Here is a 15,334-nt window from a genome sequence, read left to right as displayed (position 1 = left end):
CTGGCGAGTGGCCACTGGTAGCTTGTGTTGGTATCCATCAACAAATATGCGATTAAGTTTATTTCTTCTTGAGGGAAAGAATTCAGTAAGCTAATTAATACATGCAATGGGAACTTACCTTTCTCTTTTCTTCTAAGGCACTTATGTTCTTACAAGATCTCTCCCTGCAAAAAGAAATCAATGTACTGTTGGGAACAGTCAATTTTATATCTGAACAAATCTGTGTGAGAAAAAATACCAATACATATTATGATCAAATTTATTACCAGGGGAACCACAGATTGTAAACTTTTATTCAAGGGTGCTCATGGTGTTGACATAACTGACTCTTTCTCATTTATCAAGAACTCTGTGTGTTTCAAGAAGAGAAATCCTGAAATTTTATATTCACAACCAAAAGAGAAAGAAAAAATATCAAAACTAATTCAGGGAATTTTATGGTCCTAGAATATATGCCATGATTATAAGCATTTATGTGACACCACTATTTCGAAGCCATGGACTACACTAGTACTGTTCTATTTCACTAACACGTGTGCCATGCATCGTTTTCAATTATCGATATGCAAAGTCAGAAAATCAATTATCTGAATTGAATGAGGCACAACTTTTTACATATACATCACATATGTTTTTTAACTACTACCAAATCAACATTGTGAACTATACATCATAACTGGGACGCTCCTATCCGTGCTTCAACTACACAATGGAAAGTATAAATGTTGACAAATGAACATAGCTAGTGTGCATCCTGCCATGTGCTAACTGATATATATTGAGCTTGCTATGTTGTGTTAAAATAAAATAAGCCGGTCTTTTCTCGGTCCCGCAAAAGGCCAGTCTTTTTCCTTCCTCAAACAAGTTTGTGACAGGACTATGATTGCACTTCACATACACCAAGTAACAAAGAAATAGTTTCAAATTAGAAAAACAGAGATTAGTAAGAAGGATATATTTCTCATTGTGCATATGGCTAAGCATCATAAATCAAAGAATTGAATCTCAAGATGCAACTTTTATCACTGTCAGGTATGAGTATCAATGCGCAGGTAGGCACTGCAGGTTTTAACATGATTCGTGCACACTAATTAGACATCTTTTTAGATGGTCCGTAGTGAAGCATGTTGTACTAAAGCAGTACTTTCTTTTGATGTATACTTACTTGCTACTCCAACTTGCAGTACTGAAGCATGTACCACACTAATTTGACATCTTTTTAGATGGTCAGCTCCTTCTGACTTGCACATAGACATGGTGTCATTTATGTCAGAATAATGTACACGGCAACTGACCAAGTATAAGTCTCAAGTAATAGGACTATAAGTAGTCGAGCAACTGACTGAGTATAATATTCAAACGTTGCAGACTTGGTTTGCCTACAAAAAAGACAAGAGTAAAACATATATAAATGCCAATTGCATAATTTATTCCAAATTAATAATTACAAGATGCAACAATAGATATAACCTTACATGGCGGTGGAGCTCCCTGCTCCTCTCCACCATGCATGGCGGCGGGGCTCCTTGGAGCCGACGAGTGTGAGGGAGGAGCTCCCTGCTCCTTGTTGGAATAAACCACGGCGCGTGGTGTGGTCGGGCTCGTCGGGCGCGCCGGTGCGCGCGGGACGCATTGATGGTGTCGGGCTCGTCGGGCGTGTCGGATGCGCGCGGGACGGGCGGGACGCAGCGGAAGCGTGGCATAGTGTGTGCGTGAGTCCGTGTGCATGTTAGTTAGCTGGTTGTTAGCATTGACCGGTGGAGATGGCCGCGTCGTGCGCGTAGTATGCATGGCCGGGCTGATGGATTGCATGCAGGGTACTCCGTAGTTAGCTAGGCTTCGTGCGTACGTGCGCAAAAGGAAACGTGGGCGCTGCATTGTTATGCCACTACAAAGCCATGGCCACGAATGTGTTTGTGGGTCAGTTGGTGCTCTGGAATAGTGTAACGGGGCCGTGTGCGGCTGGGTGAAATCCAGTGTATCCTCCATTTTCTCTGTGCTCCTCCTTCTTCTACCTCCATCCATCCGTATGAGAGAGCGGTTCCAACACTCCTCTTCTCTGTTTTTGTGGGTGAGACCACGAGACGAACCAGTACATTTTGAAGAGGGTGCGCATTTCCCTACTTTTCTCATAGTAGTATTGAATAACAGGTGGAATGGTGTCCATGTGACATCAAACTGCCACCGAATGGTGTCCATGTGTCATCATCTAACCCCCGAAGACAACGAAATTGGGTGACATGCAGGTCCAGTGCCACCAGCACGTCGATGTTACCCACCACCCTGCAGTCCGCTGCCGGGAACGCCTTAATCGTGCTCCACACCTTCGATAGCAGCGCCAGCCCGTGAAGTCTGGTTGCGGAGGAGGCGCCGTTGTCGTCGAGGTGGAGGAGGTCGGCGAGGATTTCTTGCGTGAGGTGGAAGAGGAGCTTCCGGTTCCACCGGTGCCGCAGCGGGCCTTGGTGCCGGTCGTCGGAGTCGTCCGCGGGGAGGTCCAGCTCCAGGAGGTGGAACACGATCGGGTCCACCGGGGATGACATGGAGTGGCCCTTGAACGGCCGGTTCGGCGGCGGCATTGCGCGCATGAACCCGACGCGCTCTACCAACGTCCGCATGTAACCATATTCAGGGTCGTCCTCCAGCGACGACGACGATGACGACGACGACTTGGACGCGACGACGGGGAGTAATCTGCGGCGGTGGTGCTGGTCGACCACGTGCGCGTGCGAGCTCGCAGCCGGCGCATGGCTGAGAGTGTGGAGGGAGACGACAGTGGTGCCGCCTTTTCAATCGTTGTCTCAGCTGGTGGCTTCTTGACCCGCGTCGCGAAGCGCTTGAACCCGTCCGGTGGTCTCTTGCACCGGACGGCCTGCGGCGATAGCAGAGCTGCTCTGGTCGACGTGGTTGGAATTGGATCCTGAAGATATAGCTTCACTTAGTAGTCATAATGACTGTTCATGTCCGTAAGACACTTGTCAAACGTTAAGCATCTAACGAGAGCTAAAATAGTGTTCTACACGTAGAAATCACACTGTGAATTAATTTAACAAAATAGCAACCTTATAAATGGCAGTGCACCCACAAGATTGCTAGAAAATGATGCATATTCAAAAATATACAGAGGTAAAAGGCAAGGGAAGAAGTATCACCTTAGTTGTGCTAATACTATCATCCAGTTTTAATGATCTGCACTGAGCTGTATCAGTTATCTCCACAAGCTTCCAAACCTTTGACTTATCCATTGACTCATCAGCTATTCCAAGTTTTACATCAACCAAGCTTCTCTTGTCCCCATTTTGTCAATAAAAGTACAGAGTAAGATCAAGTTAGTTGGGATCGCAATGTAAATTGTTTTAATATTGAACTGTTTTTAATATTGAACCAATACTCTAATACTCCCTCCGTTCCTAAATATTTGTCTTTCTAGACATTTCAAATGACTACCACATACGGATGTATGTAGACATATTTTATAGTGTAGATTCACTCATTTTGCTCCGTATGTAATCACTTGTTGAAATGTCTAGAAAGACAAATATTTAGGAACGGAGGGAGTACAATGGGTTGCTCTAATACGCAACCATGTATGCATATGATTAAAGCACATGAGAGAAACATACCTCCATTGTCTTCCGCTTAGAGACGGTTACACTAAAACAATATACTCTGTAATAGAAACCTGCTCGCTTTTGTAACATATCTCATTCTTATATTACGTCAACAATATAATGGACATGTGAGAAAGGGAATCAATAGAAAATACACTAAAACAAAGAGGTTACTCATACAACCCAAACTGAAGTACATCTACTCGATGATGCTTGATTTGGGACAAAGCTTTCGCTCCCCCAAATACTTCCATTGAGCCTCAACTTCATCTAATCAATACCAAAGCCTGCTCCAGTCTTAATGTTATGGCCACCACCGTGGAAAAATTGGTCAATCAAGTGTTAAGAAATAACAATCATTATTTATTAATATCACAATGATCTATACAAACTTGAATACAAGTGGAGCCACACAAACCCAGCACAAGGTGGACTAATTTTAGGTACTGCTACGCCTACGTTCCCTGGTAGCATTTTGGTCCTCCATACTCCATTCTCAGTGAAATGAAGAGGCATCGAAATGTGAAGAGACACATAAAAAATAAGAGCTACCAGCAATATGGTAATGTTGCATTGCAAGAGGACACAACTGAGCATTAAAAGAAAAGTGTGAACACAACCCTAAAATCGTTCTGCACTTGCATGAAAATTTAAGGTATCACCAAGAAGATCTTTCATGTTCAAAAACATGAATAAAGCCAAATATTAGGAAATGAAAATCACTAAAATAATAATAATGAATTCTTTTGCCTGAAATTCCCCTTACAAACTATTAAAAACTCACAAAGTGTATATACATGCAGTGAAGGAATTTACATCCTGGAAAACCCAGAACTAAATAATACTCCCTCCGTCCAGAAATACTCGTCGGAGAAATAGATAAAAATGGATGCATCTAGAACTAAAATACGTCTAGATACATTCATTTCTCCGACAAGTATTTCCGGACGGAGGGAGTAGTACTGAGTAACCTTGTGATGCTTTTACATAGAAGACCATAAGAGGATTTAGAATGGTTACTTCTTTTTCATCATAGCTTCTAAAAACAGTATAAGAAAGAGTTAAACCAGAGAAACACACTGGAATTTTTTTGGGTCAATTTTCAGAAATTGACCAGTACGTGGAAGGGATTTTGGATTTTGGAAAGTTTATACTGAAAACCATCATTGGTTTGTGGAAAAAAACTATTAATGGCATGAATCAAGAGGCCATCAAAACTGTGAACTATTCAATGCCACTATCAGAAAAGAAATTACATTAGATAGTACTCCTCTATAAAGAAATATAAGACCTTTTAGATCAGTGATCTAAAAGGTCTTATATTTCTTTACACAAGGAGTACATCAGAAAAAAAGTAGTTGAAGCAGTCCATTTTCCGGATGATCTTTCCTGCATTCCTGCAGTAATACATCATGAACAGTGACTGTAGATTCCAATAAAAAAGGAGAGAAAGAAGTAAATGTGAAAGATAATGTATGAGAACGTAATGTGGTACTTACATTTTCCGTAAACATGTTTTAAGATTGTACAGTCAACCATGCCAACGACATTGCAACCTGATCTGATGTCTCCTCTCACCTACTAAATTCAGCAAGCATAAGTATCTGTATTGGTGCTGTTAGTATGCGATAATATGTGAGACAGCATGTGCTTCGGAGTCCTGCTATCTGGGCCGTACGCGTGGCGATGGATCGTTGTACTTAATAAGCTACGTTTTCTCACCCAACGAATAAACAACTGTAACCATCCTGGATCTGCAGACGGTCGACGGTGATAAGGCTAAGGCCCAGCAGGGACTGTAGCCGACCGGGCTATGCCCCGCCGCGCACAAGCGACGAAAGGAATCTCGCAGGCGCTGTGCCTGTACTGCACACTTTTTGTTTTGCAATAGCCTGCTGCACACCACTAAATAAAAAGGGCGCTGTGCTGCATGCGGCGGAGAGCCAGCCTTTTCTCGTGAAGGGCTACGTTGCACAGACATGCGGCTTCTACAGGTATGAATTCCCGGCGGTGACCGCGGTTTTCAACTAGTTCCCCGAGAGACGAAAGAGATGACATCCGGAGCAGCGGAGGACGCGCCAGAGAGGCAAGGGACGGTGGTCTGGATAATGTATCACAGACCCTTAGCTAGATGGAGGTATCCGCGTGCACAGCTAAAAAATTTATTCTGCCGAATTTTAGACCTGGATCACCATGTAATCAGCCTAATGAGGAGACCACTGAGGCAAGTTGTCCCATGATAGATTGGACCCTCGGTTCGTCCATACGCCGAATTTGTGCGCGCTTGAAACTGCTTCATTTTTCTCAGATGCGTGTGCTCGCTGGAGATATTCCATCTAATCAACGATACATAATAGACCAATTTATGGGCGGCCACATCAAATATGATGTCCCCAAATGCGAGATGGATTTTTCTTTTGATATATTTTGATGCTGCCATTTCACATTACAATCGACTACTTAATACAACTAATTGATTTTTTTTGAAGAATCCAACTGACTATTTAAACCATCCATATTCCAAGATCATTTTTCCAACATACTTCCTCCGTTTTTATTTACTCTGCATATTAACTTTGATCAAAGTCAAGCTTTGTAAATTTTGACAAAGTTTATAGACCAAAATATTAACATGTACAATAACAAATCAATACCACTAGATCCATTATTAAATGTACTTTCACATCATATAGATTTGTTATGGTAAATATTTATATTCTAATATGGGAGTAAATAAAAATGAAGGGAGTATGTCAGTTTTGCCTAGGGTATGCTACGTGGAAAATGAAAATTGTGCGGTACCAATACCTACCGCCAACGCTCTAACCAGCCAACTAGTGCCACCTAACACCGTATATGGCTTTACATAATTTATAATTTTTGTAAAGAATATTGGCTTTTCAGCAAAACACTGTACTTCACATGCATGTATGACAGTAACGTGCCCGAATAATTCTCTCACTCTCTCTCTCTTCCGCAACACAATAAATCCAACCATGTCTTTCACCTAGTCTAATTTAAAACATCCATATCTTTTAAACCATTTTTTTTGTTTTTGAATTCTTTTCTATGTTGAAACTACTTGCGTCAAACCTTTTAAAATGAGATTAATTTTGGATATTGACCTGTTTGTTGTAGGTGGACGTGAGGTCCACGATCAAAATAGTGGCGCTGACCCTGTTGTCGCCCAACCGGGCCGTCCAGATAGTTCGTCGGCAGCGCGTAGGAGGCGCAGCTGGCATTGTTCTCGTCCGCGATCACCTGCAGGAGCGCATCCGTGGCGGCGGCTTGAGCTCGAACGGCCTCGTAGATCACACGCTTCTCCGCGACGAAGTTGGGGTTCGCCGGGGCCATGGCCGTCACGGCCTCCTTCTTCGCGTGCTCGCCGTCTATCTGGCCCTCCGCCAGGCGGTGCTACTCTAGAAGGGACATGTTGTACCGCTCTTCATCCTGCACCTGCTGGAATGCCAACATAGGCGCCATCGCTAGCTGCTCCTCCGTCATGGCGGCGTTGTAGTGCGCCTGCCCCATGGTGCAGCCGGCATGCACAGGCACGGACTCCGGTGCGGTGTCGTCGGAGCCCATCTCCATCATGGGGTTCGTCCTCGTAGTCAGAGAATGTGCTAAAAACCCACTTGAATGCTGCCTCTGTCTCCTCACGCATTAGTACACCGCCATGTATAAGTTTGTCTTGTATGTGGTGTCAAATGTAACTACATCACCAAAATGCAAGTAGTCCTCTCGGTTCTTCCCGGTGCACCATAGCATTGAACGAATTCGACCTTCAGCGTCGTCCAGATCAACTTCTACTCTCAGGTTGTAGTCTTCTGCCTTCATTTGCTGCAATAGCTGCATTGTCTTTGCTAAATCATCTTTAATTGACTCCTGTGAATATTTAGCACACAGGGTTCTCAAGACTTGTTTTCGGTACGGCACCGTTTGCAAGCTCTCTTCACCACCACCCAAAATACTATAAACCTTGCTTATACTGATGTTGTTCTCTCGGAGATTTTTTTATGAAGTTTCACGTATTGCATCAATACTATTATGAGAGTTCCACTGCATTTTCTGATCGTACCCTGATGACAGCCTATGATTGTGTTCTTTGACAAAGGCAGCCACGTACTAGCCATGATCTTCTGTGCGTAACAATTTGATCATTGCCTTGCAATCAGTCTTGCAAGATGATGCATTCTCCCTTTTGGGCTTGCCCTAGTTATGATCACAAAAAAACACATAAGGACATCATTGGAGCACCACAAATCGTAGTTCAATCTTTAATCAGTGATGAAAAAAGATCATGCCCCAAATTTACCGCGCATTAACACAGAGTTCATGCATGCTCCTGTATTTGTTTGTGTTGGTGCGACTTTTTGCGCGACGGATGCCAAATCCACACTCCCTGAATACAAATTATAGAAATCGTATGCTTCCTGGCTAGAGTCGAAAGTTGTGCCTGCTGTAGGCTCAAATATTGCATCACCCGTGCGGTCCTTTAATTGCAAGAGACGCTCTTCGATTGCAGACATTTTAGAAGGTGTAACTCGGGAATCAGGACCCTCAACACCGATGTTCCTGTCGAAACAAGCCAACGTTTCTGAATAAGGGGAACTATGATCATGCACCGGATATATGGCGTATGCTTACGAGAAGGAGATGCATGCATATTCAGAGGACAAGATAATGTGATGCCAAAATGTCATTTAGATTTCTGCATCAATGGTTTTCAGTTTAAAATTGTCACGAGAAGAGATGGAGACTAAATCTGACGTACAAAGAGCAATGCAGTATCTGTTGCGCATGACAATGGGGTTTTATACAGTTAATATCTTTTTTAATCCGTGCGTTGGTCGTGTGAACCGCAGTGAGCAAAATAAGAAATTAGCAATCCAATCCAAGATCGATGACAAAGGATGCATAAGCGAGCGCCACAGTTCATAGAGGATTAAATCTCAGAAACGTTGGCATAATTAACACGCTGACCTTTTATTCCAGCCGGGGACGACGAGTTGGCTTGTGCCAGACACACAGTTCTGCGCGCAATCAGATGACCCATCCGGTTGAGGAATGCTTGAAGCTCGCAGAAGAACAGAGCTGCATCAAGCAAGTAAAAAGTTCAATGAGCGGCTATCTTGCCGGTAAGGTATAACTGGGTGGTTTCGGTGTCGCTGAATCTGAAAGGTTAGTTGAAAAAGCTCAATACCTTGGACGCGTAGGCTGCGCTAGGATGTTTTGATCCAACGATTGAAGAACACGGGAGCCACTCTCTACTCTGGGATGCTCAGTGTTTCTTTCAGTTTCATGTTGGACCTTGAAGGGGACAGATGATCTGGGAGACCCAGGACTGCATACGAAGAGGGTGAAGATGAGGAAAAATGGTTAGAACACAGGGTTGTGGCAGCTCGGATTTGTAGAGGTGGAATGGTGATGCATATAACCACTTACCTGGAGGAGAAAGGGATTACTCCGCCATGGAGCATGCCCTCGGTCGCCATTGGACTTCCTCCGAGATGAAAACTTGCTAGAGGGAATCGGACGAGCTGTTCCTCCTTGCATAATAGACCTAAAAAACAATGCCTTTGGTGCTGTGACTGGGATATGTCACTTCGCTGTTGGGCATCTGCATGAATCCAGCCGTGAGGAAAAGAACAAGACTGCACAGGTCTACTGCCGGCTACTGTTCCGTTTGAGGACCTACGAAGCAGCCGTTCTGTATTACACGCCCACCTGTTAATGAAGTTTGTAAGCGCCCACAGCACTCCTCGGATCTCGAGACTCTCTAGAAAGACGGACGGCCAAGATAGCAGGGCTCCGAAGCATATGCATGAAAAATCCACGTTCTGTTAGTATGCGTGACATGGCATGTTCATTGCCCGTATGGACAAACAGCAGAGACCATGCTGGAAACTGATGTGGAGACATTCTACAAGAACCTGGTGACATTCTATTGTTCAAGATCAAATCCTCCTCACCCGATTTGTTAACGTGATTAAAAAAGCCAGTCTGCACTATGCATCAACATTATGTCATTACCGAACATGTGATGGATGCCTAGAAGGACAAGGATTGAGGAAAAACATGAGATGGAATACGGTGTTTGCCTATTCCTTAACACTATCCCAGCAATTTCAGAAAACAGATCGTGAGCATCTTGTACAATCTAAAACGATCAATTAAAATACAAGAAATGCAGGGACGAAAATTGCTGACCTTTTAGGTAGGCCAGCGGCTGCTCGCTGTTGTAGGCCAGCAGCTCCCATCTAGGATTCCGATGGGAAGCAAGGAATTGGGAGAGGGAAGGAACACATGGATGGGAAGCCTCCTCCACCGGCGATTGAGGTGGCCTCAGATCGCCCCCCGGACGAACTCCAGTGTTCACCGCCGGGCTCCCAGCCGCTGCCTCGTCGACTTTCACGTCCCTCCCTTTGATCCCATTCACCAGGGAGGCAGCGCCGTCCTCCATCACAACGAACGAGTCCACACCGAGATCCCAACTGGATCGTGGTCGCGCCTCTCACCCCATCAACGACCAACATACAGGATGGGGCAGGGTCTGTGTGTGACGCAGGCGCCCTCACAATGGACGGGGGAAGGAGGAGGCGGCAAATACGCGGCCATCGGTACGGAGATAGGAGGAGACACGCGGAAGGGCCAGAGGGGAAACGAAACACTCTGGAGCCCTCTCGAGCCCTCGATCCTTATTGCGAGCGCGATGGCGAGGGGATCGGCGGCGGCGGCGGCGGCGAACGGAGATAGGGATCTGAGGCTGCTTTGTACGGAGATAGCGCGATGGCGGTGGGGAAGGGATGTCCTCTCGCTCGAGGGCTCTGTGGACGCCTCTCTGGTTCGCTCTGGAACTTTTCTCGCTGGTTTAATTTCGTAGGTCTTTTTTTGTCCGTTTTTCCAGCGTAGTTCGTGCGAGGGAGGTGCGAACTGGGAGGCGCCGCGGACGTGGTTTTGGTTGTTTTTTTTAGAACTGGGAGGTGGGAAGGAGAGACGAAAAAACCCAGTAAAGGCGGGAGGATATAACTATCCCTTAACATGCAACAAAGAGTCACTATAAAGTCATTAATAGTGGAGAACAAACGAAGACATTATGGTAGGGTACGAAACCACCTCAAAGTTATCCTTTCCGATCGATCTATTCAAGAGTCCGTAGTAAAATAACATGAAGTCATTCTTTCCGTTCGATCTATCATAGAGTTCATACTAGAATAACACCTTAAGACACAAATCAACCAAAACCCTAATGTCACCTAGATACTCCAATGTTACCTCAAGTATCCGTGGGTATGATTGTACGATATGCATCACACAATCTCAGATTCATCTATTCAATCAACACATAGAACCTCAAAGAGTGCCCCAAAGTTTCTACCGGAGAGTCAAGACGAAAACGTGTGCCAACCCCTATGCATAGATTCCCAAGGTCACGGAACCCGCAAGTTGATCACCAAAACATACATCAAGTGAATCAATAGAATACCCCATTGTCACCACAGGTATCCCACGCAAGACATACATCAAGTGTTCTCGAATCCTTAAAGACTCAATCCGATAAGATAACTTCAAAGGGAAAACTCAATCCATCACAAGAGAGTAGAGGGGGAGAAACATCATAAGATCCAACTATAATAGTAAAGCTCGCGATACATCAAGATCGTGCCAAATCAAGAACACGAGAGAGAGAGAGATCAAACACATAGCTACTGGTACATACCCTCAGCCCCGAGGGTGAACTACTCCCTCCTCGTCATGGGGAGCACCATGATGTTGAAGATGGCCACCGGTGAGGGATCTCCCCTCCGGCAGGGTGCCGGAACAAGGCCCCGATTGGTTTTCGGTGGCTACTGAGGCTTGCGGCGGCGGAACTCTCGATCTAGGTTATGTTCTCGAAGTTTGGGTATATATAAGAGGTTTTGGCGTCGAGAACAAGTCAGGGGGGTCCCCGAGGCGGCCACGAGGTAGGGGGCGCACCCAGGGGGTAGGGCGCGCCCCCACCCTCGTGGGTGCCTCGGGACTCTTCTGGCCAATCTCTGATGCTCTGTGGGCTTCTGCTACCTCCTGAGCACTGCGTTGGTTTTCCCTTGAAGAGGAAAGGGTGATGCAGCAAAGTAGCATAAGTATTTCCCTCAGTTTTTGAGAACCAAGGTATCAATCCAGTAGGAGGCCACGCACGAGTCCCTCGCACCTACACAAACAAATAAATCCTCGCAACGAACGCGATAAGGGGTTGTCAATCCCTACACGGTCACTACCGAGAGTGAGATCTGATAGATATGATAAGATACTATTTTTGGTATTTTTATGATAAAGATGCAAAGTAAAATAGGAAGCAATAAAAATAACTAAGTGTTGGAAGATTAATATGATGGAAAATAGACCCGGGGGCCATAGATTTTACTAGTGGCTTCTCTCAAGAGCATAAGTATTTACGGTGGGTGAACAAATTACTGTTGAGCAATTGACAGAATTGAGCATAGTTATGAGAATATCTAGGTATGATCATGTATATAGGCATCACGTCCGAGACAAGTAGACCGATTCCTGCCTGCATCTACTACTATTACTCCACACATCGACCGCAATACAGCATGCATCTAGAGTATTAAGTTCATAAGAACAGAGTAACGCTTTAAGCAAGATGACATGATGTAGTGGGATAAACTCATGCAATATGATATAAACCCCATCTTGTTATCCTCGATGGCAAAAATACAATACGTGCCTTGCTGCCCCTACTGTCACTGGGAAAGGACACCGCAAGATTAAACCCAAAGCTAAACACTTCTCCCATTGCAAGAAAGATCAATCTAGTAGGCCAAACCAAACTGATAATTCAAAGAGACTTGCAACGATAACCAATCATACATAAAAGAATTCAGAGAAGATTCAAATATTGTTCATAGATAAACTTGATCATAAACCCACAATTCATCGGTCTCAACAAACACACAACAAAAGAAGATTACATCGGATAGATCTCCACAAGAGAGGGGGAGAACATTGTATTGAAATCCAAAAAGAGAGAAGAAGCCATCTAGCTAATAACTATGGACCCGAAGGTCTGAGGTAAACTACTCACACACCATCGGAGAGGCTATGGTGTTGATGTAGAAGCCCTCCGTGATTCATGCCCCCTCCGGCGGAGCTCCGGAACAGGCCCCAAGATGGGATCTCATAGGTACAGAAGGTTGCGGCGCTGGAATTAGGCTTTTGGCTCCGTATCTGGTAGTTTGGGGGTACGTAGGTATATATAGGAGGAAGGAGTACGTCGGTGGAGCAACAGGAGGCCCACGAGGGTGGAGGGCGCGCCCGGGGGGTAGGCGCGCCCCTACCTCGTGCCCTCCTGGTTGATGTCTTGATGTAGGGTCCAAGTCCTCTGGATCACGTTCGTTCCGAAAATCACATTCCCGAAGGTTTCATTCCATTTGGACTCCGTTTGATATTCTTTTTCTGCGAAACTCTGAAATAGGCAAAAAACAGCAATTCTGGGCTGGGCCTCCGGTTAATAGGTTAGTCCCAAAAATAATATAAAAGTGTATAATAAAGCCCAATAATGTCCAAAACAGAATATAATATAGCATGGAACAATAAAAAATTATAGATACGTTGGAGACGTATCAAGCATCCCCAAGCTTAATTCCTGCTCGTCCTCGAGTAGGTAAATGATAAAAACAAATTTTTTGATGTGGAATGCTACTTGACATAATTTCAATGTAATTCTTCTTAATTGTGGTATGAATATTCAGATCCGAAAGATTCAAGATAAAAGTTCAATATTGACATAAAAATAATAATACTTCAAGCATACTAACTAAGCAATTATGTCCTCTCAAAATAACATGGCCAAAGAAAGTTCATCCCTACAAAATCATATAGTTTAGTCATGCTCCATTTTCGTCACACAAGAATGCTCTCATCATGCACAACCCCGATGACAAGCCAAGCAATTGTTTCATACTTTAGTAATCTCAAACCTTTTCAACTTTCACGCAATACATGAGCGTGAGCCATGGATATAACACTATGGGTGGAATACAATATAATGATGGGGGTTATGTGGAGAAGACAAAAAGGGAGAAAGTCTCACATCAACGAGGCTAATCAATGAGCTATGGAGATGCCCGTCGATTGATGTTAATGCAAGGAGTAGGGATTGCCATGCAACGGATGCACTAGAGCTATAAATATATGAAAGCTCAACAAAAGAAACTAAGTGGGTGTGCATCCAACTTGCTTGCTCACGAAGACCTAGGGCACTTGAGGAGGCCCATTGTTGGAATATACAAGCCAAGTTCTATAATGAAAAATTCCCACTAGTATATGAAAGTGACAAAACAAGAGACTCACTATCATGAAGATCATGGTGCTACTTTGAAGCACAAGTGTGGAAAAAGGATAGTAGCATTGTTCCTTCTCTCTTTTTCTCTCATTTTTTTATTTGGGCCTTTTTCTCATCCTCGAGTAGGTAAATGATAAAAACGGAATTTTTGATGTGGAATGCTACCTAACATATTTATCAATGTAATCTTCTTTATTGTGGCAAGAATATTCAGATTCATAAGATTCAAAACAAAAGTTTAATATTGACATGAAAACAATAATACTTCAGGCATACTAACAAAGCAATCATGTCTTCTCAAAATAACATGGCCAAAGCAAGCTATCCCTACAAAATCATATAGTCTGGCTATGCTCTATCTTCATCACACAAAATATTTAAATCATGCACAACCCCGATGACAAGGCAATCAATTGTTTCATATTTTTGATGTTCTCAAACTTTTTCAACTTTCACGCAATACATGAGCGTGAGCCATGGACATAGCACTATAGGTGGAACAGAATGGTGGTTGTGGAGAAGACAAAAAGGAGAAGATAGTCTCACATCAACTAGGCGTATCAACGGGCTATGGAGATGCCCATCAATAGATATCAATGTGAGTGAGTAGGGATTGCCATGCAACGGATGCACTAGAGTTATAAGTGTATGAAAGCTCAAAAAGAAACTAAGTGGGTGTGCATCCAACTCGCTTGCTCACGAAGACCTAGGGCATTTTGAGGAAGCCCATCATTGGAATATACAAGCCAAGTTCTATAATGAAAGATTCCCACTAGTATATGAAAGTGACAACATAGGAGACTCTCTATCATGAAGATCATGGTGCTACTTTGAAGCACAAGTGTGGTAAAAGGATAGTAACATTGTCCCTTCTCTCTTTTTCTCTCATTTTTTTATTTGGGCCTTTTTCTCTTTATTTATGGCCTCTTTTTTTCTCTATTTTTCTATTTTCGTCCGGAGTCTCATCCCGACTTGTGGGGGAATCACAGTCTCGATCATCCTTTCCTCACTTGGGACAATGCTCTAATAATGATGATCATCACACTTTTATTTACTTACAACTCGAGAATTACAACTCTTAGAACAAAATACGACTCTATGTGAATGCCTCCGGCGGTGTACCGGGATATGCAATGAATCAAGAGTGACATGTATGAAAGAATTACAAAGGTGGCTTTGCCACAAATACGATCTTAACTACATGATCATGGAAAGCAATATGACAATGATGGAGCGTGTCATAATAAACGGAACGGTGGAAATTTGCATGGCAATATATCTCGGAATGGCTATGGAAATGCTATCATAGGTAGGTATGGTGGCTGTCTTGAGGAAGGTATATGGTGGGTGTATGATACCGGCGAAAGGTGCGCGGTATTAG

General features: G+C 43.9%; 2 protein-coding genes across 3 annotated transcripts; both read right to left on the bottom strand.

Annotated features, from left to right (window-relative positions):
• Window positions 1–2,117: 2,117 nt before the first annotated feature.
• On the bottom strand, window positions 2,118–3,393 carry LOC123099517 (uncharacterized). Its single transcript, XM_044521662.1, has 2 exons — window positions 3,150–3,393; window positions 2,118–2,917 (listed from the first exon to the last, which is right to left on the bottom strand). Exon 2 carries the CDS (start codon window positions 2,613–2,615, stop codon window positions 2,130–2,132), a length of 486 nt encoding a protein of 161 aa, XP_044377597.1. The 5' UTR covers window positions 2,616–2,917; window positions 3,150–3,393; the 3' UTR covers window positions 2,118–2,129.
• A 1,532-nt stretch (window positions 3,394–4,925) lies between these two features.
• LOC123099516 (uncharacterized) lies at window positions 4,926–9,221 on the bottom strand. 2 transcript variants are annotated; one of them, XR_006448175.1, is made up of 7 exons: window positions 9,054–9,221; window positions 8,812–8,952; window positions 8,592–8,702; window positions 7,924–8,183; window positions 6,734–7,820; window positions 5,108–5,186; window positions 4,926–5,005 (listed from the first exon to the last, which is right to left on the bottom strand). XR_006448175.1 is itself a non-coding variant. In XM_044521661.1 (5 exons), the coding sequence occupies exons 1-5, from the start codon at window positions 9,101–9,103 to the stop codon at window positions 7,780–7,782; spliced, it is 603 nt and encodes a 200-aa protein (XP_044377596.1). In that variant the 5' UTR covers window positions 9,104–9,221; the 3' UTR covers window positions 6,349–7,779. The 2 variants fall into 2 exon arrangements, 1 of the variants encoding a protein (XP_044377596.1); XM_044521661.1 differs by lacking the exons at window positions 4,926–5,005; window positions 5,108–5,186 and having other exon boundaries at window positions 6,349–7,820.
• Window positions 9,222–15,334: the final 6,113 nt, after the last annotated feature.

This window comes from Triticum aestivum, chromosome 4D, assembly GCF_018294505.1.
Source record: "Triticum aestivum cultivar Chinese Spring chromosome 4D, IWGSC CS RefSeq v2.1, whole genome shotgun sequence".
Lineage (NCBI taxonomy): Eukaryota > Viridiplantae > Streptophyta > Magnoliopsida > Poales > Poaceae > Triticum > Triticum aestivum.
The sequence above is the reverse complement of the archived record's forward strand: the minus strand, read 5'-3'. Positions and strand labels throughout refer to the sequence as shown.

Bases quoted from the DNA above. Each gene is read 5' to 3' on its own strand.
- LOC123099517 (XM_044521662.1), bottom strand. From the start codon at position 2,615: ATGCGGACGTTGGTAGAGCGCGTCGGGTTCATGCGCGCAATGCCGCCG.
- LOC123099516 (XM_044521661.1), bottom strand. From the start codon at position 9,103: ATGGCGACCGAGGGCATGCTCCATGGCGGAGTAATCCCTTTCTCCTCC. The intron at 8,703-8,811 runs GTATTGAGCTTT...TGCTTGATGCAG, and splicing joins GCGCAGCCTACGCGTCCAAG to CTCTGTTCTTCTGCGAGCTT. The intron at 7,821-7,923 runs GTAAATTTGGGG...GATCATAACTAG, and splicing joins GAACTCTGTGTTAATGCGCG to GGCAAGCCCAAAAGGGAGAA.